General features: G+C 41.4%; 1 protein-coding gene across 26 annotated transcripts in view; it reads left to right on the top strand.

Annotated features, from left to right (window-relative positions):
* The window catches only part of LOC105470260 (kalirin RhoGEF kinase), a 700,354-nt gene that overhangs the window by 479,978 nt on the left and 193,066 nt on the right, over positions 1-27,310 (top strand). For 8 of the 26 annotated variants that reach the window (XM_071089214.1, XM_071089206.1, XM_071089195.1 and 5 more), the window contains exon 34: positions 10,975-12,421. The exons of the other annotated variants lie outside the window; for them this stretch is intronic. In XM_071089214.1, the coding sequence (XP_070945315.1) occupies positions 10,975-11,037 (63 nt within the window). In that variant the 3' untranslated portion in view covers positions 11,038-12,421. Of the gene's footprint in view, positions 1-10,974; positions 12,422-27,310 lie in introns of those variants that run through there. 26 annotated transcript variants of the gene reach the window in all.

The following is a 27,310-nucleotide window of genomic DNA, read 5'->3' as shown; positions in this document are numbered from 1 at the left end:
GAGATACACGTTTACCACCCAATATGTTACATTTTATACCAGAAGCATACTTAGTTTGAAAGATAAATTTAGCCTGGGAACCAAAGCATCAGAAGTGAAATTTGAGCTTGGCCTTGAAGTTCATCTACCTTTCTGTTTTTCCTTCTTTGTTTCAATTTTGGTCCCAAAATATTTATTCTATATTCTTTTTTATTGAAATGTACAGTATTTATATTACCTAAATGAACGTTATGGGTCATTCTGATTAAATGTTGCTTGCCATCTTATTTCTATAGATAAAATGTATTTGTAAGTATAAACATCTGATTTATATCAAACTTTCTAAATTTTTCAAAATGCAAAATATACATGCAAAAAATGCACAAACAGAACTGAACAATTTAATGGATAATTATAAAGTGAACATAGACGTCAAAACCATGCAGGTCATGAAATAGAACATTGGCAGCTTTTCGGAATCCTCCTTTGTGCCCTTCCCTGGTCACAACCCTGGAGGTCACCCCTCTCCTTGTATGCATAATAGTGTCTTTCCTTTTTTTTTATGATGTTACCTTCTATGCAGGTATCCCTAAACAATTTCATATCAATGTGGCTGTTTTTATATGACTAGAATCATTCTATGTATATTCTTTTGTGTCTCACTTCTGTTGCTCAACACTTATTTTTATGGGATTCATCCATGCTGATGTGTATAGTTCATTCATTTCCATCATTATATAGTATTCCATTTTATGAGTATACCACAATTTATCCATTCTGTACATGCAACGTTTGGGGCAATTGTGAACAGTGCTGCTATGGATATTCTGGCATACATACCCCTGTGCATGTGTACTTGAATTTCTCTAGGGCGCAAAACTAAAAGTAAAATTATTAGGTTATAGGATATGTGTGTATATTTTCAACTTTACTTGAAGATGTCAACTATTTTTCAAAGTGCCGATACCAAATTTACACTCCTGCCAATATATATGAACTTTTCCATTGCTCTATATCCTCACCACTACTATGTATTGTTAGACTTCAGAATTTTTACAGATCTGGTGGATGGGTGTTGATATGTACTTACGGCTTTAATTCGTGTTTCCCTGCTAACTGATCAAGTTGAACATCTTTTCATATTTGTATTGGGGCCTTGGATTTTCTCTTTCGTAATGTTCCTGGTTCAAGCTTTTGCCTGTGTGTACAGTGGGTTGTTTGGCTTTTCTTACGCATTTTTAGAAGTTCATATATTCTGGATATTAGTCCTTTGTTGGTCATATATGTAATATGTTTCACCCTGTGGCAAATCTTTTCATTCTCTTTATTGTGTCTTGATAAATACATATAATTTTATATTCTGAAGGCTATACATTGATAAGTTAGAGGCTCATGTGATGTGACATATGAGACTTTTCTTACATTTTGTATTTTATTTTATTTTTATTTTTTTGAGACAGAGTCTTGCTGTCACCCAAGTTGGAAGTGCAGTGGCGCAATCTTGGCTCACTGCAACTTCCACCTCCCAGGTTCAAGCAATTCTCCTGCCTCAGCCCCCAGAGCTGCTGGGATTACAGGTGCACACCACCACACCCGACTAATTTTTGTATTTTTAGTAGAGACGGGGTTTCACAATGTTGGCCAGGCTGGTCTCAAACTCTGACCTCAAGTGATCCGCCCACTTCGGCCTCCCAAAGTGCTGGGATTACAGGCATGAGCCACTGCTCCCAACCATATTTAGTATTTTAGGGTACAGTTCACCATTTGTTTCTCCACAGAATAGTGTACCAGTGTGGAAACTGAATATATAATGCAAGTTTATGTTAATCCTTAAGTACGCCCCTGTTTTAATGAAGGAATAAGAAGCTGATTTTTAAAAATGAATGTTCGTTACATTTCACTCTATACATTATACGCAAGTAATAGAGATGCAGCAATGAAATATGCTAGAAAAAAGATATTAAATTTGTTGGTTTTGGATCTTAGATGTCTGACAAACAGCCAAAATCTAGGAAGAAACTAGCAAAACTAAACATCTGTTGCTCACAGGAAGGCCTTGCAAATCTTAATTTTATATGTAATCCTTATGATCTTTGCCATCTAGTTACTCAACCCAAAGGATATTAGAAGACGAGAAAGTTTATTCTCTATAGGCACATGTATTGCCACAAAGGCTAAGCTGTTGACAGCAAGGGAGGATACAGAAAAGCTATGAAAGCAAAAGCTGATGGAGGAACTAACTCCAATAGTGTGGTTCTATTTAGTGAAGCTATCAGGAGTGCTATATGGCTGGGTGTGTTCTGAGGTCCTCGCTTATATTTTGCACTACACAAGAACAAACAAGCACAGTGTGATGTGTTTGGCATTGTGGGCAAGAGAGAGATCTAGAAACTGGGACCAAATGTAATTAAGAAAAACAAAGCTTCCAGTTTGGGACGATCAGACAGTGTTCCACATTAGACTTCACTGAATGGGTAGAATTTATCCAGGCAAGATTAGTGTTGGGAGCAAGGAGGAAGATAATTCCAAATGGATCAAACAGCAAGAGTGAGGGGTAAGGGAGAAAGAAAGGAGAATGCAGGGTAAGTTTGGGGCATGGAGAGTCAGTATGCCTGGTTCAAGTTCAGGGTTTGTGAATTAAGGGTTGGGAAATAAAACTGGAATGATTGGCTGGGTCCATTATGGCAGATGCTGAACACCATTCAGAGGAATTTAGACTTTATTGAGTAGCACACAAAAAACACTGGGGGGGGTGGTGGTTTCAGCATGATGGTTATCGAATTACCTTTATCTTCACCTTGATGCATCATTGTCCTTTTATTCTTTCATTCTCCAGCCTCCAAAACAGTCTATTGTTAGTCCATCCACAAGCTCTGGATCTCCTCCTTTGTAGCGGCCTTCAGTGTATCAATCCAACACCTTTTTTCCCCTTCTCATATTGTCAAACACCTCCTTTTCCCCTGCCATCTAAGGCTTATTTGTTACCTCATGCTCCCAATGAGAACTGCGCTTGAACTTCTACTCCTGAATCTTCTTTCTTTAGAACTACCCTGTCTTCAACAATAGTTTTTGTTGCTTTGCTTCTGATGTCTATGATCAAAATTCCAAGAGTATGTCTCTGAAGTGACTGTACTTCTAATGCCAAGTTCATATTCAGTTACCCATTCATTCGCTACATTTTTTTCTGAGTACTTAGTACTAGGTGCTAAGTGCTGCTCTAGGGTAGAGGTGCAGCAGGGAAACAAAACAGGCCAGTTTTCATGTCTGGAAATGCCCACTGGTCTCCACATTAATCCATGCCCTTCCCCTCCTCCCCACAGAGCCACCTACGCTAATATTGCCCTTCTCCTCTCCCCTTCCCCTAGTCAAACATTATTCTTTAACATTCAGGGCATATGTTGCCCTGAATTTATTTTGTATTTGCCATGTTGCTTAGCCTAAAGCTGTACTCCTTTTTTTTTTTTTTTTTTTTTTGAGACAGAGTCTTACTCTGTCGCTCAGGCTGGAGTGCAGCGGCACGATCTCGGCTCACTGCAAGCTCCACCTCCTGGGTTCACACCATTCTCCTGCCTCAGCCTCCCGAGTAGCTGGGACTACAGGTGCCCACCACCACGCCTGGCTGATTTTTTTTTTTTTTTTTTTTTGTAGTTTTAGTAGAGACGGCATTTCACCGTGTTAGCCAGAATGGTCTCGATCTCCTGACCTCATGATCCATCTGCCTTGGCCTCCCAAAGTGCTGGGATCACAGGCGTGAGCCACCAAGCCCGGCCAAAGCTGTACTCTTAGCAATGATTTGAACACTCTCTGTTCCTAGCGCTTGCCTTTCACCCTGGGATCCAGCACTATATTTCCAACGGTCTGTGACATAACTGCATTTGGATGACCTGTTGCATTCTACTCAACAGAACTGAAACTAAACTCATCATATACCACATCCTTGATCTACTGCTTTCTCAGATTCTGTCCACAGCTTTGTCTGTAGACATCATGGCCCTCCTTCACTCTCTATCCGCTAGCTCAAGTGACTTCCATTGGAGGGCTGTCACGACAGCACATTCCTCAGCCTACTGCATATTCTGTATAATAGTCAAGGTCTGTCCCTGGGAGCTTCTAGAGGAAGAGCATGGCTCCCAAACCACATAGCTCTTTCTAGGACCTAGAGCTTCCAGTGAGCAGGCCCCTTCTCTCTGCTCCTGCTCCTCCCCTGGGGCCCGGCAGTCTGCAAACCTCTCCTCCAAATGTGTTCTCTAGTACGTGTGTGATCAGCTTCAGTAACAGATAATGATCTCACAATTTCCTTCATCTACCAAACTATACTGCATCGCTGTGTCTCCAAAATTATTTATCTGTCCTGAGAGGTACATTTCTGACCTCAGGAAAGTATTGCTGGAACATATCTTCATCATTAGATTGATTACTGGAATCCCATCCCCCAGCAGTTTGTGAGATAGTATCTCCTTCTGGTTTGCTATTGTTTCTCATGGGTTAGTTTTTAATCTCAACCACTGAATCACAAGATCCATGAAGACAAGCTTATGATTGCTACTGTGTGTTACCTGCAGCACACTGAGGTAGAAGTAGCTTTTCACAGAAACTGCACAAAAAAATCATTTGAATGATATGTTTTATGTATATATCTCTGGTTTGTGTATATTTATGAATTTGTGTGTGTGTTCCTCAGTGTGCTTCCCATATACTCTGTAAGAAGTATTCATCTATGTGGTTTGAGGGGCAAGGACTTGGATATTTTCCCTGGCCATCAGGCCGGTGACATAAACTAGTTAAGTTGGGTCCTCCACAAGCTCATGACTGTCGCTGGCGCAATACAGGGCTTACCTGAGCTGTAGCCTGGAATTATTTTTGCCTCCACTTCCTATTCTCTCTCTATTTGAAAGACTAATTTTGCTTTTAAACGTGAAGGAAGTGACCGGGCGTGGTGGCTCATGCCTATAATCCCAACACTTTGGGAGGCTAAGGCAGATGGATCATGAGGTCAGGAGTTCGAGACCAGCCTGACTAACGTGGTGAAACCCTGCCTCTACTGAAAATACAAAAATTAGCCAGGCGTGGTGGCACACCCCTGTAATCCCAACTACTCGGGAGGCTGAGACAGGAGAATTGCTTGAACCACAGAGGCAGAAGTTGCAGTGAGCTGAGATCACACCACTGCACTCCAGCCTGGGGAACAGAGCAAGTCTCTGTCTTGGAAAATAAAAAATTAAAAATTAAAAAAGTTTTTAAAAAAATAAAGGGGGAATATGTATGTGTACATATGTGCTTGTATGTGTGCTTATCTATGCATATGTACATACATATGTGCATGTATATATGCATATATGTATATGTGAAGAAAATATATGTAATATATATTTTCTCCAAAATGTAAATTACATTTCTCCAAAATGTAAATAATGGATATTTCTGGGTGGTGGTTTTTTTGGTTTTTGTATTATGTCTTATAATAAGACATAATAAATTTAACAAAAACCTAATAGATATTATTTTTTAAAGACCAGAGAGGAACAAGATTATCAGATAGTTGCTGGGGTCCACCCTCTGCATGAACCAAGGGTGAGGGACAAGCAGGTTCCTAGCAGAGAACAGGGTAATCCACTTCTCAGGACCTTGGGATTCAAGAAGGCCATCAGAGAGTGAATTCAGGCTGACTTGCAGGACTGGCGGAGGTTGTGAGCTGAAGAACTGGCAACTTTGTTTGGTTGCGAAGGTCAGGAGCCTTGGACTGTGAAAAGAAAGAGAAGGAAAATCCAGGGGGTAGGGGGTTGGGAGCAGGAAGGGGATAAGAAATTCTTGAAGGTTTTCCCCAAAACTCAGCAGTTTAGAGACCTGTGGAAAAGGTGAGGAAAAGCTTGAAACATGGCTTCAAATTCATGAGGCGTTTTCATGAAGAGATATGCAGTGGGAGAGAGAAGCGGACGTGTTTCCAGTTTGGTGTTCACTTTCTGTGATTCCAGAGGGAGGGGTTTCCAGAGTGACTCAGCATGGGGACACGGAGATCCAGGTCAGGAGGGCACAGGGAGCGCCAACTAGGGAAAGCGTTTGCCACTGTGTGAGCAGCAAGCTTTCAAACGGGATGCGGGGCAAGACAGCTCCCCCAACCCGGTCACCCTCTCTTCCCTCCTCTCCCACAGTCTAAGTACAGAGGGAAGGTTTTCTGGTAAAGAAACTGTCTCTAATCTTTCTAAATTGGAAACAAACAAAAAATGACATGAAACAAGTATTTTCCAGGATGTCTCTCCCACACTACCTAGGTTCAGAGTTCTCTCAGAGGGTTCCCTGAGCAGAGGGAAAAATGGAAAGAGGAAAAACAGAGATTGAATGTCGCTGGCTGCGGCTGATGTCTTTGCACTGGGGTGGTGGTGTGGCAGTGGGCGTGGCCAGCCTGTCACTCAGGAGGCAGCATAACAGGTGGGCATACCTCCGCACCACCTCTGAGGCCTTCCTGCTCATCGCTGACTGCTCAGCCAGCCTGTCTTTATCAGTAACCTCCTTATAGAATTTGGGAAAAAGAGCCCTGGGGTCAACATGAGCCGCAAACACAGACATCTAGATCCAAAAGGAGGCCCTTCAGGCAGAGTAGGATGCATGATAAAACAAATAAGAAGGTCGCAGAAATCAGTCCCTGAAAAGAGCTAAACTGAAAGTGTGTTTCATGGTATTAATTGATGTCTTCTCTCTATGCAGTATTTAATATTTTTGTTACTGTGTATCTCAGTTTTTAATTCTGATGGCTACATCAAGTGATATTTCCAGTCTGGGTTCTGGTTTGAAACCTGAGGTGGAGAAAGCCTTTTTGAAACCAGTTAATATAGTATTCACAGAGTTTCTCTGTAGGAAATGGAGGAACACAGAACACATAAAGTCCCTGCCAAGGACAGAATCCCTCACCCCATTTAATGGAAGAGATACAAGCCTTTCCCTAAAAGTCCCTGCCAAGGACAGAATCCCCCACCCCATCTAATGGAAGAGATACAGGCCTTTCCCTAAGAAGTCACTGCTATAATTGGGCAGGCAGAGAAAAACACAAAGGCTGCCTGCAAGCAAGCCATCCAGAGGTTAAGCAAATGACAGTAACCACTGCCTTTCTTACTGAACTCCTAATGTGAGCCTGACATTTTACATGTACTCTCTCCTGTCGTTCCCACAACAGTTCTTCAAGGTAAGTATCATTATCCTCATTTTGCAGATGAGGAAAACATCACTCCAAGAGGTTGAATAATTTACCCAGGGTCACACAACCAGAAAGTGGCAGAGATGAGATTTGAACCCAGGTGTTTCTGATATCCATTATGCACACTGCCTTCCACTGGCCAAGTCCACTAAGTAAAACAATTGGATGATTCAGGCAGAAACACACAAAGCAACATTTTGGCCCAAATAATATAAATTCTATCAGTTCCCTCTCCTCATCAGCTGAATAAAACACACTTGAATTTAAAAACCAAGAAAATTCTGTGTTCCATGTATTGTCTGTTACTCACTCACTGTCTTCTGTGCCAAGCAGAGCATGGCCTGAGTCAGGAATTTAGAGGAGGCTGTTTATTATGTCTTAGCCATACAAATAGCAATTCAAGCATATCCCTGCCTCCATGATTTTCTAATCCATCAGACAAAAAACATTGGAAACATACAGTCGACTGAAGATGCATTTGAAAATCTGTTGCCAAATAGCTGCCTCAAATTCTTAGCGGAACAAGAAGAGGTATAATATAATAAACATGTTCTCCTTTTGTGGCTATTTTTCTATCACTGGATGTCCAATGAATGCAAAACATCTCATTATAGCTCAGCTCTTATTCCAAGAGTCTAACATTAGAATGGGGCCTATAGTATATTAAATAAACAGCATTTATACGAAGGAGTCTGTACATGAATAAGGGGAGATAGGGGAAATTTTAGCATAGCCTCCCCTCATATAAAGAATGCTGAGAAGGTTTGGTTAATAAAAGCCACTGTCCTATAAAGTAGGTCTCACTGATTCTTGCCCCTCATGGAAAATGCCAAAGACAAGTGCTTCTGGACAATGTGTGCTGGAAAATGTGAAAATGTACTCGATATCCTGCAAAACTCAGCTTTTCCGATGTTAGAGTGGTTGGCATAAAGAAAAGACCTCTATGCTAAGCATTCCAAGACAAGTGACCCTTAGAATTACTAGGCAAATATTTCAAAAAGTTGATCTCAGACTCTACACTGGCCTACGGAATCAGAAAGCCAAAGTATAGAGTTATTGGATGTGAGAGGTATATGAATTCTAAACTGAGAGCTGTTTTCTCAAACAAGATAAATTATTAGCATTTCAAAAAAATTTTTAATGGTCTCTTTTTCACACTTCCACTTAAACTTTTTCCACTAGTCCTTGCCCTAGGCCAGATTTTTGAAAAATCATCTCAATAATGTCATGAATGACTATCATTTTTAAAGTTAAGAGCTATGCATTGATGGTTAGGGTAACCACTCTTTTAAGGTACCAAGTGGGCTATGTAAAATAATGGCTTCCTGGATAACTGTGTATGTATTTTCTCAGGACTTAAGGGAGCAAGTGTTCAGTATCACCTATATGGGTTTATCACCTATTTCCTATTTCTCACACATCAAACCATCATGAGAAAGATTTGTGGATATACAGAGATCATCATAGCTTAATATATATTTATTTATATAGATAGATAGATATAATGAAGTTACCCAAACCACTTCAGGTTAGGTCCTCAGGGACAAGATAGATTCTTATGTGAGGAATGCTTTCCAAGATTTTTAGAATTCACAAACATACAAATATACAAATATTATTTAGAAGATGGATTCTCCATTAGAAGAGGCAACATGTACAGTGGTTAAGAACAGCTTTGAAGTCACACAAACCTTGGTTCAGATCTCACACACAAACCTTGGTTCAGATCTCACCCCCTCCACTTGCCAGCTGTATGATCCTGGGCAGGACTTCTCCAGGCCTCACTCTGCAAAATGAGGGCAATGGTATTTACCCACTCAATGAGGTTGTGGTGCAGATCATGTGAAATGATGCATGTGAAACACTCAGCACCTTGTCAGACATGTGGTAAGCACTCAATAAATGTTAGCTATTAATAATAAGAACAATAAAATATTTTTAAACTGCTATCCTCTTCAGAATTTTAACAACCATATAAAAAGCAGAATGCCAAACTTAGCATTTATAAGACTATTAAATCCTGCCACTGAAATAAATTCTGTAGGCCTCATAGCCCATCTATTAAAAAAACCTGGTAATGACAGTGAATTATGGTGTGGGGGTGGGGGGGGGTCTAGCTAATCAGGACAGCTGATGCCACCTTCCATGCTAATGACATTGCACACAGAAAAAAATGTGATTTAAAATTCTTTTTTTTTCTTTCTTTTTTTAAATTATACTTTAAGTTCTAGGGTACATGAGATGGAGTCTCACTGTGTCGCCCAGGCTGGAATGCAGTGGTGCAATCTCAGCTCACTGCAACCTCAGCCTCCCAGGTTCAAGTGATTCTCCTGCTTCAGCCTCCCAAGTAGCTGGGATTACAGGTGCCCACCACCACGCCCGGCTAATTTTTTGTATTTTTAGTAGAGATGGGGTTTCACTGTGTTGGCCAGGTTGGTCTTGAACACCTGATCTCATGATCCACCCACCTCGGCCTCCCAAAGTGCTGGGATTATAGGCGTGAGCCACCACGGCTGGCTGTGATTTAAAATTCTTGAGCCACTTTTGCCCTGGTAAAGTTGGGATCAGTGGGTGCACCAGTCCCTTTGCCATGAGTTATTCACAAATGCATGTATATAGCTCCTGGCTTTCTTCAGAATCTCATCTCCTCTCTGAATCCTAAGTATACCCTATATTCTTGGAAGCTCAGGGTAACTACCACTTCAGCTTGATGCTGAAGTATTTTATCTCACTAAATGAACAGTTTTTGCCCAGCTGGATTCTTACTAAGAGAGTTTCAGACTGTTTTTCTCATTTCCATGTGGCAAGTGTGATAGAACCTTTTACATCATGGAGCTGAGCCACAGTCAATGTGAGACTGTGAGATTATACTCTGGAATTGATCCTGAACTTTTCTCTTGGCCAAGAGCCATTGCTCTTTAGAATAGATCACTCTTCTAAGAGCGCTACAAGTTGACCTTCTTTGAGAGGTCATTTTTCTTAAGGAAACGGTGATTTCCTTGCTTCAGATGGCCCAGTAGAGATGGTGTAAGCCATGCTGCATATGGAAGCTGGGTCTCCAGCTTGGCTCCCTACTCGTTCACTCTCTCACTCAGGAATTCACTCCCTCAGGCAGCCTTGCAGTCTGCCCAAACCAACTGCATGCCTTGGAAAAATTACAGATTGCCACCTGTCATGGTCCCTGGAAACACTTAAATCATGAATTTTAAGTCCATTACTATCAAAGATGTACTATATAAATGGGTAAACTTTTCTCAGTTTCTTTCTCCCAATTAAATGTTATATAGCAAGACTTGCTGGTAGGGCACAGGGGCCCTAAGACAGCTTAAACAACAAAACGAATAAAGGATCTGAAATAAACTTTAATGATCACTGTCACTAGAACCTCACATTTAATGCATCCCCATTTCTATTGTTCCTGACTCAACTCCTGCTTATGGGTCTGGAACGCTGGGAAGCCACTGCAGGACTGGTTTACAGGTGTCTAATGGGATGAAAGCATATGGATTTGAGTTCTAACAAAGTTAGTAAAAGTGGTTCATCAGTGATCCTCCTCTGGATTGTGGACTTGGTGGGTTCCTTCTGAACCTTCAGACCAAGGAAAGTCTTACACACACTCTGTTTCCTCCATATCCTCTTCTACAAAATGATTGTGTGTTTGTCAGGTTGCACTCTGCATCGGGTTACTAGAAATACAGTAGGTTGCACTGATGATTTAACTCTGTGTTCTATAAGGGCTACGGGATCTCATGCAGATTTTTGCAAAGTTATATGCAAATCACAGAGCCCGGCCCTTTTCTTAACAGGATGGCAACCTTGTTCCTCGGTGGCACCTGGGACCTGGAGATCCTTTCTCCACTTACGTTTAGCGCGCATCCTGGGACTTGTCCCTGCAGCTCACCGGGTTAGCCGTGGCACCGTTGGGACCTCCCACCAGGACTCCAATCACCCACCTCTCTTGAGACTTCTCTGGCAGGGCTGGTGTGGGGTGCAGCCTTTGCTCAGAGGGCAACATGTTCCAAGCAAAATCTCCCCGCCTGGGCCATGGGTTTACCCTCGGGGCTCCCTTCTTCTCTACTGGGTGCAATTCGAGGTTGCTGAGCTTCTCTCCAAAGTCTAAAATGGTGGGGCAGTAGGGACCTGTGAGAGGCCCCATGGCCCAATGTACTTCCCCCAGATCCCACTCAGAACAGCAGGTACGCCCAGGCCCCTGCTGCCCTAGCGGTCTGCAACATGAGTGAAGAGGTTAATTAGAGGGACACACTTGTCTCTGAAGTTTACACCAGGATGAACATTTCTATTATCAGTGGCCCCCAATCTGGAAAAACCCATCATTCTAATCTAGCTTGCATCCCCACATCATGAGAAAGAGGGAAGAAGAAGGGATGATGTATGGTAGAGAAGATGAGGGTTAACTTTAGCCTTTCCCAAACACTGGCAACAACCACTTCCTCAACAATTTTTCTATCTGCTTCAGCCTACCCAGATTTTTTCATGTTTTTCTAGCTCCTCCATAACCTCCCTCCCTCCTGAGGTCTCTGGTTCAAAGACCACCCTACCAGCCCTATTTGCTTCAGGTTATCCTGTTGAGGGTGGGTGGGAAGTGTGAGAAGATACAAATGAAAACTGGCCACATGTTGGTAATTGTTGAAACTAGATAATGGTACATGGACATTCATTATACCATTCTCTCCACTTCTGTATATGTTTGCAATTTTTCATAATAAAAAAAGTTTTAAAAGTCCTCCAGTTTCCAACACACTCAAGAGAGAGCCCTAACCCCAAACACAGAGTTTCGTGGAAACCCCACACCAAGGCAAGAGGCAGAGATGATGATTCCATTTCATATATACACTCATTTTCTAACTTTTTTTTAAAGGCCCACTGCTTTATTTTCAATAGATTAAACCTGATTTCTGAGAGGTCCTGAAGTTGGGCTTACTTCCCTGGCTGGGTTATGGGGGAGGGCAGGGTAAAGGAATCCTTAAAAAAGTTTACACTTTTATGTATCTCACAATCTTATTGTGAGGATGTGACTTGTTCAGTGTTCTGAACTTTTCGAAGGAATCGTGCTCTCAATGCAAAGTGTCATTCTCTGGAATTGCACCTGGCTCAGGAAAGGACTGTCTTTGTACTTGAATTTAAATCCAATGGAGAACTTTAACACGGGCATTTGCATGACTGAGAATTGCTGCTGTCTTTTTTCCGTATGTCACTTTCTTGAATGTGTTCTAATAAAATGATTCTAAAGCAGGCTGTTGATATACAGTGATTTATAAATACTTTCTGTTGAGTGCTGAGGCCCTTAATTCTCTGCCAAGAATCCTCCCCATCCCACTTTCCAGAAAGATCTGTCAAGCTGGAGACAGATGCAATGAGCGTGTGTCCGGCATGATGGCGGCACCACTGCAATTGCAGCACTAATGAGAATCATATCAACCACAGCAATTTTGTCTTCTGGTTGCCTAGCAACAGAATTTGTTTTTCAGAATAAAGATAATCATAGGTAGAAGATGAGTGTGGTGGTGGGAAGGCAGAGGAGGGGGCAGGACAGGAACAGGAGTATAATTGACTCCACAAGGGAGGGAGTGAGGGAGCAAGGTAGAAGGGAGAGAAAAGCAGCCAAAAAGAGAGACAGACAAAGTTCAAACTCGTGCTTTTCAGTGGTAGTCCTCAGCACGTTCAAGTGATAATCAATGGTTCAATTTTATTTACAAAATTAAACCTTTTGATATCAAGCTATAGCAATTTACAAATCTCATTAGGCAAACTGGAATCAAAAGGGGAAAATATATATCTCCTGAAGGTAGATATTTTGAGAAACACTTTTTATCCCAATCTTTATGCCCCTCCAGCCAAGACTAGCTAGGGCAGGGGTCCCTAGCTCCTGGGCTGCAGACTAATGCCTGAGGATGTGAGATAGAACAGTTTCATCCCCAAACCATCCCCCACCCACCCCCTCACCTCTCCCATTTATAGAAAAATTGCCTTCCATGAAACCAGTCCCTGGTACCAGAAAGGTTGGGTACCACTGAGCTAAGGCACTCCCATGAGCTAGTAGCAAACTTGGGCCAACTCTTTGGGAAAGAGGCATTGTTAGGAACCTCATGGCTTAAAGGCTTCATAAAGGGAAGGGGAGGCAGAACCAGTCAAGGAGGCTGCCATTCACTGGGCGCTTTTCTGACACCGGGTACCAGGAAGACACTTGATGTCCTCCTCTGATTTTCACAGCCATCCTGAGAGGCAGGTAGTACTTTGTTTTCCAAATGAAGAGAAGTAGATAACTTAAACTCACAGCTAGAACATAGCAGATCTGTGATTCAAATTCAGATCTCTCATCCCCAAATCCATGCTTTTCCAGGCCACTGGGCTGATGGCCCAGGTGCCCAGCCTGGGGTCTTCCTTGCACACCTCCCACAGGTGTTCACATCAAGGAACTGTGCAGTTCTGTATGCCCTCGGGGTGCAGACCAGTGTCCTGCTCTTCCTTGTGTGATTGGAGAACCCTGACGGCCAGGGTCTTTGTAGCACACATCCATGTATCTGTGCCTTGGTTGTGTAGAGCACAGGCTGATGAGGCAGAAATCACCGTTTGGTTTCCATAGGGATTTGTTTACTTAGCAAATATTTTTCGAGTGCCTCCAAGTGCTGGGCATTATGAAGTGGGTGAGTAAACAGTCCCTGTTCTCACAGAGCTTACCAGTAGAGGAGACAGATATTAAGTAACACATATGAGTGGATATTTAAATACAACTGAAAGGAACCTTGGAGATGATTGAGATCAACTGATGAAACTGAGACCCAGAAATGCTAGTTGCCCAAGCAATGTGCCCAAGACCGTATAGCAAGTTAGGGGCAGAATAAAGACTAGAACTCAGAACTCCTGATTTTCATTCTTAGACTATTTTCTCCCAGAATATGTCACACTCTGTTCTGTTGCATATCCATTCCATAATAGACTGCCCCCAAGCCCCAGCCAGCCATATAATCATGTTGATCCATCAGGACACTATCCCCATTTTTAGGAAAAACCAGATAGTATTTTGAAATGATAAGGAGTGTAGTGAAGTAAATCCCTGAGAGTGGTGCTTACCAAAGCTTGTTTTCAGTGTTATCTCAGAGCCCAGAGAAGAAACAGAGAGAAAGGCAAGGCTCCCATGTGGTAGCGACACTAACTAATAGGGGTGCTTACAGGTGTTTCAGTGTTTTGGTCTGACCCCAATACTTTCTCATCTCCCAGATTCAGCAGTTGCTCATTCACTCATTCATTCAACAAATATATACTGAGTGCCTACTAGGTGCCAGGCACAGTTCTTGGAGCTAGGGACACAGCAGTGAACAAAACAGGCCTCCCTCATGGAGCTTACATTCTAGCTGTGAGAAACGGACAATAAACAAAATAAATAACACAGCATATTAGAAGGTGCAAAATGCTACAAAGGAAAAGAAGAAAGGAAGGTAGAGAGTGCCAAAAGTAGAGATGCATTTTTAAATAGGGTAGTCAGGAAAAAGACCTTCCTTAGAAAACGATATACTCAGTACATCATTTTCTTTATTTAGTGACATTTAAATGTATGTATATGCATACATATGTACATAATGCAAGTCATATATACATATAATTTATATAATACAAATACATATGTAAGACCTTCCTGAGAAAATGATGTACTGAGTCATTATATATATACATATGTATATATATACATACCTATATATACTATACATATACAAATATACAAATGAATTGGTGACAAATATATCACTTTAAGTATGACAGTGCATTTGACGTGGTTTAGCATGTCGCTGTGGCCCTAGCTCTGAATAGCCAGCATATTGTGTAATTTGAAAAGTCCCACAAGCTGCTTCCTACTCCTTACAGAAAAAGAAAAAGAAAAAAAAAACAAAAGCTTCTCATGGCATGTACCAATGCCCAATTCCTAGCATTCCCTTTTTGTGGGGCACTAAAGCAGTAGTTCTCAAACTTGAGTGTACATCAGAATTGCCTGGGAGGCTTGTTAAAGCACAGACTGCAGGACTGTACCCCCAGAGTTTGTGGTTCAGTAAGATTTGGACGGATACAAAATTTTGCATTTCTAACAAATTCCCAGGTAATGCTGATGCTATGGTCCAGGGACCACATTTTGAGAACCACTAAATTGAGCTATTATAGCTAGGAGGTTCCTGTTAAAATGAAGCTATTACCTGAGAAATGAGGCATCCATTCATTAGGATGAATGGACATTATCAAAGTAGTTGTCCTTAAACAGCAGAATTGTTTAAAAATTGGACTATTTTTTTAAACAGGGGTAAGTTTCAGACGCCACAGCCAAAGACCCCAAGCATGGAGGAATTAAACAAGGAATGTGTCCTCAAAGGAGGTGCCAACAGTATTTCATTATTTGTCTATCAATGCTTTACATTTTCATAATGTAATACTTTTATAAGCCCTTTTGACCACTACTTTCTTTTGACCAGTTAACCTACTAGGTAGGCAGAGCAAATGAATTATTACATTGTATAAATAAGAAAATTGAGACAAAAAGAGGTTATATGGCCTCCCTTGGGCTATCAAGTCTGAGAATCCCAGCTCTCCTACTCCCATTCCGTTTTTCTTTCTCCATTAACATTTTTCATAACACTAGCAATAGCTTTCTCCTGGGACATCTATTCTGGGATCATTAAAATCCAGGACATACAGCTGCTCTTGGCCTTTTGCCCTGTTCGGAATCCCACTTGCTGCAAGTAGATTATTCATATAAATGATTAACTGTGGCACGTCCTAGGCCCTGCATCAGTTTCTTCTGCCATAAACACATTTTTATTCTTCTCCTACCAGTTATTTTATGGAGAAAATGCTAACTCATTTTATTATTAGCCTAAGCTAGAACTTATCATTATGAAAGCAAACCTGCTGGGGGAAAACACACATAATCCTTTCCAAAGGCAAATAGAAAAGACATTTTGATTATATGTACCATTGCTTTCATTCCATTAGGAGAGATAATTGAAAGTTTTCTGTTTCACTAAAGTACCCAGCAAAATGAGAGTAGATTTTTTTATATCTGATGACTGGTGAATCACCTCTTGAGTATTTAAATATACCTACCCCTCCACAAAAAAAAAAAATGAAAATGAAGTATAAAATCCTTTTTCCAAGTTCTTGTCCTTCTAGTCATCTTCTCCATGTCTGCACTGTCTCCTCTTGGTGAGATGGTGAGGTCTTCTATTGACTCTCATGGTAGGGACCCTGTGGGTCACAAGGAGCTATCTTCCTTCCACTTCTATACTCTCTTTGACTATCCAGCAGCCCAAGGCTTTAGAAGTTTAATTTCTAAATCTGCCCTCATCTGTCACCTAGTACATTGATATTGTGACATCATCTGCCTCCTGTGCTGCTATTGAGACCATTCATTTATTCAGTAAACATTTATTAAACATTTACTATGTATCAGATACGCTGGGAGCCACTAAGCAGGCTACAAAAATGAGTTTGAAATAATCCTGCCCTCAAAGAACATGGCATATTATAGAACCACTCTCTAAATCACATGGAATCATAAACATCCAGATGTCTTCTCTGTGTGGGTTACAGTCCCACACAAGCTGCTCCCCATTTTCATTCTCTGTACTCTATGCTCAAAGAAAGCTAGTTCATGAGTTTTTTAAGCTTCAACATAAAATAGATACCATTAGGAAAGAAAATATACCCGGGGAAGAGAAAAGTGGGATGAGGAAGGAGAACTAGTCTGTGATTCTGAGTACACACAGAGATAGGTATGTATCGGCAGCCCAAAAGCATCGGAAACAGGGAGCAGTGTAGGATCTAATATCTGCTGTAGACATTCCATGTGTGGACCATGGAAACTGATATATGTGGGTCATAAAGCTTGGATGACTAGAAGTTTCATATTGATGAAAGATCCAGTGTGAATATGGTTTTGCTGAGCTTTAGACTCCAAAGTGTGCTGTGAAAATGACTGTCCTTTAAAAAAATTAATGTTCACTGCGTCACAAGGACTGAACATAGGAGAAAACAGGTTGAGTTGCGGGAGAGAGTGGAATGCAGAGGATTCAATGAGCTGAATCAGTATTAGAGAACCCATAAGAAAGATTCAGATCCTAATCCAACAATGTACGTGTATGTGCATATAGGTACACAAATACATATGCACAGGAAATGTGTCAAAGGCCAGTTTTTATGAGGATGAGTCTCTTAAATATATTTCAAACTTATAATCCAGAAAGGAAGACAAGTTTAGAAAACCAAAAGTGCAGTCAGAACTAAAGATAAGATTGTTAGGTGACCACACATCTTCCTCCCATTTATATGGAGCCACCTGAAGGTGTAGCACCTTTTACACTCTCAGCAGCTTAGAGAGGCCCAGGCTCTGACCACTCTTTTTTAGATTGGGCTTCATGAATAGAAACACAAGCCAGGGGTTCAGGGCAGATATGGAGCTGGTTCTCAGATCTGTCCTTTGAAACCTGTTTTTACTGGTTCTGCAAACCTGTCCTGGCCCTGAAGAGAGTTTTCTCAGCACAGGTGCTTATAACCAGGCTTACTAATGACCATCAGAGGTGCCAGTGGCATGATAATACAGCCAGGCCTACCATGGGTGGATGTGGACATGGATAATAGTAGCCGTAGTTAGAATTCAGAGAGTTCAAAAATAGCAATGATGGGAGAGGGGGTTTCTATGTGTCTGCTTTTGAGTTTCTGGGATGGTGGAATAAGGAATGTTATTCTATCTGTAAGGATGTCCAGTGACTCTGTTACCTATTAGTGGTAACCTTCTAATCAGCTTTATACCTAACAATGTGGAGGTTTTAGATTTGGCTGTGCTGAGTTCTGCTGAGTGGTTGTTATGGCATGCATCTGAGTAAAGGGAAGTACCAGGATGGGCATGAGATAAAAAAAAATAATTGATGTAGAAAGAGGGTTTAGATTTTATTGGTGTGGCACTCTCACTCTGAGAGTGACCTGTAAGTATAGCACTCTGAGTGTTGCTCTGGTGTCTCACAGTTTCACGAGGACTTGCCTGGGATCTTGGCCCTGAGAAAAGCAAGTGATTGGTAAAATTGATTGACACAATTGAGCTTCTCCAAGGCCAGCTGGAAGTTAGCAATGAAAATAGGAGACTTTGTACTTCTCAGACTCTCCTGTGTTCTCATTTGCTATTGAGGATGCTGACCTATTGCTTTATGTTTTGGTATTTCTGGGACTATTCAACTAACAAACTTGTAGGAGAGCCACAGATATAACCCTCAAAGCCAGGCCAACACAAATGATCTAAGTACTCTCTTTCTATCCTGCAAAACCACATAGGCAGGCTTCGAGATGGAATAAGTCATTAAAGAGGAGGGGGGGTGGTCCTTGCAGTGCTTGATTGATTGGCTGGTGTAGAATAAAAGTGATGACATTTCAGCTTAATGGCACAGCAAAATGTTGCTTGTAGGGCTACACACAGGCACAGCCTTCCAGGAGAGGCCATCAAGCCATCAACCCGGCATTTCTGGCTTCATGGCAGGACTGAATGATTCAGAAATTAAAGTGAGAAAATAATGAGCCCAGTGAGTGTGATGGTCATTCAAAGACGATTGCTTAGATCATTACCACATGCCAGTTTCCCAACATGCCTCAGACCTCTAATTTGGCTATAGTAGTAAAAAATCTGGATAACTTATTTTTCTCCATTAAAAGTCTTATAAAAATACATATGGAGCCAGGTGGGTGGCACATGCCTATAATCCTAGCACTTTGGGAGGCTGAGGTGGGCAGATCACTTGAGTCCAGGAGTTTGAGACCAGCATGGCCAACATAGCAAGACCCTATCGCTACCAAAAAGATACAAAAATTACCCAGCACGGTGGCATACACCTGTAGTCCCGGCTACTTGGGAGGCTGAGGTGGGAGGATCACTTGAGCCCAGGAGGCAGAGGCTGTGGTGAGCCAAGATCACACCACTGCACTCCAGCCTGGGCAATGGAGCAAGACCCTGTCTCAAAATAATAATAATAATAATAACAATGCATATGGGAGCAGCAGTGGGAGAAGTAAGGATGTGGAGGGTTAGATAGAGTAGCACCACTAGTCACATCTTTGGTAAATGTTAGACATGAGAAGGGCTATAAGGGTTATGTCCAAAATAGTATAATGATTGGGGTTCTGGAGAGTCCCTCCACTATTAGAGACTATAGAAATGGCTAATACCTCCTCCAGAGGCCAATGAAGGGGTTATGTCGCCAAAACAAGAGAATGTGTATTGCTAATAATTAGTGACTCTCAATAAGTACTGGGTATCCATCACATTCGTTCATTTATTCATCTAACAGCTATTTATTAGATACCTACTATGTGTCAGGCACTATTCTAGACAGGAAAAAGAGAACAACAACAAAAACCACAAACAAGAATTCCTGCCCTCATGGAGTTTATATTCTGGTGGAAATACAGACAAATAAGTAAAATACATAAAATGTTAGATGATTATACATATTATGGTGAAAAATATAGCTACAAAGGAATGTAGGGAGTGCAGAAGATGAGGAAGGAATGCAGGGAGAAACTAAGATTCAATGACTGACACAATCAGGGCTACAGAACACTAGGAAATTCATCCAGATGATCTCAAGGCAGATAGTAGTGATGAGTCTGTGAATTTCGGAGGGAATGGAGAGGTAAGGGTTTTGCAAGAAACATACACAAGATTTTATAAGTCTCTCTTTATACTCCCCACAAAAAGCATGAAGAATGGCCAGACACGGTGGCTCACACCTGTAATCCCAGCACTTTGGGAGGCCAAGGCAGGAGGATCACAAGGTCAGGAGATCGAGACCATCCTGGCTAACAGGGTGAAACCCCGTCTCTACTAAAAATACAAAAAATTAGCCAGGTGTGGTGACACACACCTGTAGCCCCAGCTACTCAGGAGGCTGAGGCAGGAGAATCGCTTGAACCCAGGAGGCAGAGGTTGCAGTGAGCTGAAATTGTGTTACGCCAGCCTGGGCGACAGAGCAAAACTCCGTCTCAAAAAAAAAAAGAAAAAAAAGCGTTGGGGAGGAGCAGTTTTATCTAGGAGCAAGTAGGAACTCTCAGATAAGATAGCCTCTGCCCCAGTCTTCATGCCTCCACTGGAGCGAAGAGTGTGCCCAGAAATGTGCCCCAGAAGTCAAGTGGGAACCTCAGACTATTCCCCCATCCTTTACCAGCAGTCAAGAGAAGCCTTTCTGATATGACATCAGCCTAGGTTTGAAGAACCTAGATTCCATTCAAAGTGATGATGACCTCACTTATGATATGGTTAAACATCCTTCAAGTTCACATGGCAAGATTCTCGAAAACAAATCAAGGTTTGGTCCAAGTTCTATGTGAATCTGGGAGCCAAGAACTCGTACTAGTCATACACTATTCATAAATCGAGGGAAGCTTAAAGAGGCATTGCAGATTCTGAATAGTGTGACAGGTATTTGTTTTGTCCCTAGGAGGTTTAAAAATATTAATTCCCTTTGGTTACTTCCCCCTGATTTCTGGCAGACTGTATGGTCCCTCCAGTCTAGTTTGATAAAGTTTCAGCAGCAGCAGGAAGCATGGTTTCCAACAATGCCTGCATGGAGACCCACCATGGTAACTAGTACACGGACAGAGAAAGTCCGGGTTTGCTTTATCACAAATAGGACAGGACCCCAGGGGACCCAGTGAAGAGGTGCAGGAATTCCTGCTACAGTCTTGGGATAGTAATTCATATAGAGTATACCTATTGCTTGGTTCCTTGTGCCCAAGTAATGAGTATGTTCAACCTAGGTCTGAGTCCCTGACAGCAGGAAGATGGCTCAGTCACAGTTGTGTGTAAATGTAGCTTCCCCGTGTCCTCTCCCCAGACCCCACAAGACTCATCAAATTTATGCAGCAGACTTGAGAGTTAAGGAGAATCTGGCTGTGTCCTCCCAACTGCCTCACTGTGCCCTCAAGAGACAAGCTTTTAAAGTTGAAGCCAGATGGGAGGGGAGTTCAAAGTACCAGCACACATGCCCACCCTCCTATTCATTGTGTAATAGTTACCATCTAATGCTAAGGTTATCTCTGGAGAGATACATTGCATGACTAAGTTCAGGAGGTTGTCTGCCATTGCTATGTTGAAAAATTAGTCTAAGATGGTATTGGTTAGCCTTTCCAGATAAGGGCTGAATGGGGCAGGTTCATTCCAACTCAGGTCTTGTTATAGGAGCCAACTAATATAATGGCAAACAAAAATCACATTTTCTATGTGGCCATGAGAAATCAAATGTGATACTTGGTTATTTTCTATTTTCTTGGATCTATACTTGTGCTCAGCAGGGGGGCTCTAAACATGCCTGTATAGGTCAACCATCTTTTTGTCCTATCCTGATAAAAATTTAATTTTGAACATGACTCAGACTCATCTGTAGATTGCAAGAACTTTTGAACTTACATGGAAGTAGCTGGATTAAAAGCCAGTATAGTTTTATAAAATCCATGTCAAATCATACTAGTACCCGAATTGGTAATTGCCACAGAATAAGTTCCATGAGGGTAGGGAGATTCTTGTCTGCTTTCTTCACTGCGATATCCCCAGTACCTGTGCTAGTATCTGACACATTGTAGATAATGCAGCTACAATTACATAGCATGTACAGCAAGTGCAGTCTCCTTAGTGTACAGAAACACAGAGAGAAAAACTTCCCATTTTTAGTGCAACAAGACTGGTAGATGAGGACCTCCCCTGTTGCAGTGCTGAAGAGTAGGAAGTTCTTTAGAATGATGTTATACTTGACAAAAACAAGGAGCATGCTGCTTGAGTTCCAGTTCTTGATAATGCAAGAGTAGAAGACAGGTCTGATGCATGATCTGGTAGGCAAAACTCAAATCCAGAATCGAGGGCCAGGATCGTTTAACAGGTAGGGCCTGTTAAACCTAGCAAATTATAGCCTTGGAGCTTCTTTGCTAGGTTTTCAGGTAGCAAAGAAGCTCTAAGGCCATAATCAAAGTGGGCAGTGGAACCCAGGTGCACAGCCAGATGTGGGAACTACAGGGTGGTTTGGTCACTGACAATTCAAATAATTCCGATAAATGCCAACTCTTCTCTCAACATAGTTTTATTGTGTAAATGAGCTTTTAAATGCACTACTTAACTTCTGGGGCCCTGTAGATCATTTCTAATTAAGAATGGAAAATGGGAAGATTGAAAAAAGAAAGCATCAAGGGCCAAGAACAATGAACAAGAGAATCAACCCAACAGGGCACATGTCAAAGAAAAAACAAAGAAACAACTGCTATGAGAAGTCAGATTTGAAAAATGTCCCTCATTTGGTTTGCTTCACTGAGTTGTTTACCAGTGAGAAAGACTGAAGTCTCAAAGACTGCTGATTGCAAATGCACTTCTCTCTGCCCTACTCCACCCCCATCTCATTCAACATTCCTGAAGCTCCAGGAAATGAAAATGTAAGAATCAATCCATCTATTGTCAGTCAGCCCAAGAAATGGTCAACAGTGGCGTCTGATGCCAATTCCCTGGTTGCAAGTGAAGCTGGTCTTCAGCTTGATTTTAATGAGCTTTAGGACTGTTCCAAAAATACATTAAAAGAATAGAAAATATCCTTAATTAGAAGAATCATATAGTCCATTTGGGAGAGAGAAAATATCAATACTCAGGGAACAAAATTCATACCACGTAGGATAGGAATAGCTATTGCATTATCCTGAGAGGCCCAAAAGTTAGAATGATCTTGCCTCCCTTTTTATCTCTATCCAACACCGAAGATGAGTCATTGGATGTAATGGCAGTCATCTTCAGGTTGTTTTTGTTTGTTTATTTGTTGCCCAGGCTGGAGTGCAGTGGTGTGATCATAGCTCACTGCAGCCTTGACCTCCTGGGCTCAAGTGATCCTCCTGCCTCAGCCTCTTGAGTAACTGGGACCACAGACATGTGCCATCACACTTAGCTAGTTTTTGTAATTTTGTAGAAATGGGATCCTACTGTTTCCCAGGCTAGTCTCCAACTCCTGACCTCAGGTAATCCTCGGCCTCCCAAAGTGCTAGGATTACAAGCCAGGTTGTTTTAAGAACTACTAGTAATAATCATGGTAGTAGTAGTAACAACAATAATAAAATCCAGTAAGTCGGCTATAATTGCATTCAGTTTGTATTTGTCTTAGTATGGTCCCATTATAACTCTCTCCCTTTCTTAACTTTATTTTTCCTGCCACTCTTTCAAAGTTCAAGTTCCCAGACTCCTACCAATACTCATCCCCAAGACAATTCAGTCGAGAACAAAAGTGAATATATCTGTCAGGATAAGCCAAGTTTTGCTATGGTAGCAACTCTGAAAATATTGGTGGCTTTAAACAACAAGGACTTACTTCTTGTTAACACTACATGTTCGTAATGTAGTTTTATCCATAGCAGGGGGCTGTGTTCATTATAGGCCCTCAGGGACTCTCTGGCTGATGAACCAACTTCTAAAGTTGCCAGTTACCATCCCAGACAGAAAGATAATTCTGAATGCTCTTACTCCCACAATTAAATGCTCCAACCTGGAAATGACACCAGTGATCAGAACTAGTCACATGGTCCTTCTCAATCACAAGGAACCCAGGAAAAGCAATTAAGTTATATATCCAGAAGGTGGAAATATTTGGTGAGTGTCAGAATGACTACCTTAACAGTTAACATCAAATCATACTTGCAGATAATTTACATCTGGACTCCAATATTTATATTTTGGCTTTAACTCAAATAGATTTTCAAATTTTGGCTCTACTCAATAGACTTGTGTATGTGGATTTCAAACTTACACATTGAAGTAGTGTTATTTATGTTTAGCTTGTGGTTTGCTTTCTGTTAATCTTTGTATTAGTCCGTTTTCACATTGCTATAAAGAAATACCAGAGACTGGGTAATTTGTAAAGAAAAGAAGTTGAATCGGCTCATGGTTCCACAGGCTGTACAGGAAGCATGATGCTCTCATCTGCTAGGCTTCTAGGGAGGCCTCAGGAAACTTACATGGCAGGAACAGGAGGAAGAGAAAGAGTGAGGTGGGAGGTGCCACACACTTTTAAACAACCAAATCTCACAAAACTTACTCACTATCACAAGAACAGCACCAAGGGGATGGTGCTCAACCATTCATGAGAAACACCTTCCTGATCCAATCACTTCCCACCAGGCCCCGCCTCCAACATTGGGGATTATAATTCAACATGAGATTTGGGCAGGGACACCATATCAATCAACCATATCAATCCTACTACCCTAATTTCTACTCACCCCTGTCCATGAACATTAGGTGCCATATGTAGGGCGTCAGTGGTAATGTCAATATTTAATTAAAATATAAAGGTAAGAAACCTTCTTGTTCTTCTTGGAACTTTTTCCAGACTTAGGGAACCAATTTTTAGGGTATAATGGCCTGATGAGTCTAGTGGGACATGGGCTCTTCTCTTAGAGCTTAATTTATTACATTATTCATATGCTAAGCAGTGGAGTTCTCTATCAGCATCTGGCATAAGATTCTCTACACAGTAGATGATGCATGGTAGGGAAGTGAGCTTACTGAATCCCCAATAGCAAAGTCACTGACCAATGTTGCAAAGTATGTTTTACATAAGTGTAAGAACATACCACATGTGTCATGTCACCTCTTGTAAGTAATGCTATAAGATTGCATGACATTGCTCTAGAAATCACATAGTTACTCCATTATTATGTAGCTTGCGGTATCATTGCCAGGGCAAATTCAACTGTAAAACACATTCAGATTATCTGCAAACAGAGTAATGGACACAGGCAGACCTGGGGAAGAAAATGTAGCACTGTAATGGCATGGAACACTGGGTTGGAATCAGGAAATTAGCTTTGATCCTAATTCTGCTATTGATCAGCTATATGAGCTTTGAAAAATACGTTAGCCCAATCATCTCTTATCCAAACCTTTTTCCTAGGTCGGGCATGGTGACTCACACCTGTAATCCCAGCATGCTGGGAGGCTGAGGTGGGTGAATCACTTGAGGTCAGGAGTTCAGGACCAGCCTGGCCAACATGGTGAAACCCGTCTCTACTAAAAATACAAAAATTTAGCTAGGCGGGGTCGCACACATCTGTAGTCCCAGCTACTCAGGCAGCTGAGGCAGGAAAATTGCTTGAGAGACGGAGGTTGCAGTAAGCTGAGATCCCACCACTGCGCTCCGCGTGACAGAGGAAGACTCTGTCTCCAAAACAAAGCAAAAGAAAAAAAAAAAAACTGTTTCCTAATCTGTAACAATGGAAAGTAATAGAAACTGATTTCTAAATTTCCTTCTTTTTTTAATCATACACTTTCCTATTATTTGCTTAGTTCTTACCAATAATTCTGTGACTTTTATGGGGAAAAAAATAAATACACATCCTAAGTAATGTCGAATTGGAGAAAACATATTTATATATAAATAATAACCTAATTTTATATATAATTATATACATAATTATTATCTATACTGATAAAAGAGACATAGATACTGTAAAATAATAATTTTTAAAAAATTATTTATGGCTGGGCATGGTAGCTCATGCCTGTAATCCCAACAGTTTGAGAGGCCAAGGTAGGATCACTGGAGTCCAGGAGTTCAAGAGCAGCCTGGGCAACATAGCAAGATCTTCTGTCTACTAAAAGTTAAAATAAAAAATAATTTAAAAATTATTTAGCTTGAAATATAGGCAAAGATGTTTTTAGAAATTAACATATATGCTCCATTTTCTCTCTCATTTATTTATCTATTCATTTAAAAATATATTGAGCAAGGCCAGGTGCGGTGGCTCATGCCTATAGTCCCAGCACTTTAGGAAGCCGAGACGAGCAGACTGCTTGAGCCCAGGAGTTTGAGACCAGCCTGGGCAACATGGCGAAACCCCATCTCTACTAAAAATACAAAAAAAAATTATCCTGGCATGGTGGAGCACATCTGTAGTTCCAGCTTCTCAGGAGGCTGAGGTGGGAAGGTCACCTGAGCTTAGGAAGTCGAGGCTGCAGTGAGCCAACATCGCACCACTGCACTCCAGCCCAGGTGATGGGAGAAGTGAGACCCTGTGTCAAAAACAAAAACAAAAACAAAAAACTGTTAAGCATATGTCATGTAATCAGCTGGGTTAAGTGAGTGGAAAGGTCCAAGGACATTAAGGACACTGGCAAGAGCATTACTAAAATAATGAGCCATGCACTTTACTCTCCAAGAGGTGAAGCATAATTCCCCACTCTTTAACTCTGGCCTGTGTATAATAACTCATTTTTAAGGCGTACAGCGTGAAAGGGAGGGAAAGGTAACTTCACAGTGGAGAAATCTGGCAAACACTACCTCAGTCAGGTTATTATCAACAGGCTACCTCCGTCAAACATCAACAGTGAGAAGTCACGTTGATAGCATGCACCCTTGATATGATGTGGTGATGGTCTTCCTCCCCAAATCCATAACCCCAGTGTACTCATGAGAAAAACACAGACACATTCCAATTGAGAAATATTTTACGAAAGACTTTACCAAAACTCAATATATTCAAAAGCAAGGAAATCCTGAAATACTATCACACCCAAGAGGATTCTAAGATAACATACTAAATGTAATATGGCATCCTGAATGGGATTCTGGAAGGGAAAAAGAATATTAAGTAAAAACAGGGAATCTGAATATTGTATGAACTTTAGTTAAAATTGGTTCATTTATCAGAAAACCAAACACCGCGTGTTCTCACTCATAAATGGGAGTTGAACAATGAGAACGTGTGGGCACAGGAGGGGTAACAACACACACTGGGGCCAGTCAGGGCATGGGGGGCCAGGGGAGGGAGAGCATTAGGACAAATAGTTAATGTACAGAGGGCTTAAAACCTAGATAATGGGTTGACAGGTGCAGTAAACCACCATGGCACACGTATACTTATGTAAGAAACCTACACATTCTGCACGTGTATCCCAGAACTTAAAGTAAAATAAAATAAAATAAAATAAAAAATAAAAATGAGTCATGGCATCTAAGCTACATATGAAGGAAAGCAATGAAGAGAGAGTATTGATGGATTGGGAGAAAGTAAAGGGCTCTATGAACTGGAGGTCTAGTGGGGTGGATGAAAGGTCTGAGTACCTGAATAAGCAAA

Source organism: Macaca nemestrina, chromosome 2, assembly GCF_043159975.1.
Source record: "Macaca nemestrina isolate mMacNem1 chromosome 2, mMacNem.hap1, whole genome shotgun sequence".
NCBI lineage: Eukaryota > Metazoa > Chordata > Mammalia > Primates > Cercopithecidae > Macaca > Macaca nemestrina.
Note: the sequence above shows the minus strand (reverse complement) of the source record. Positions and strands in the feature narration are given on the sequence as shown.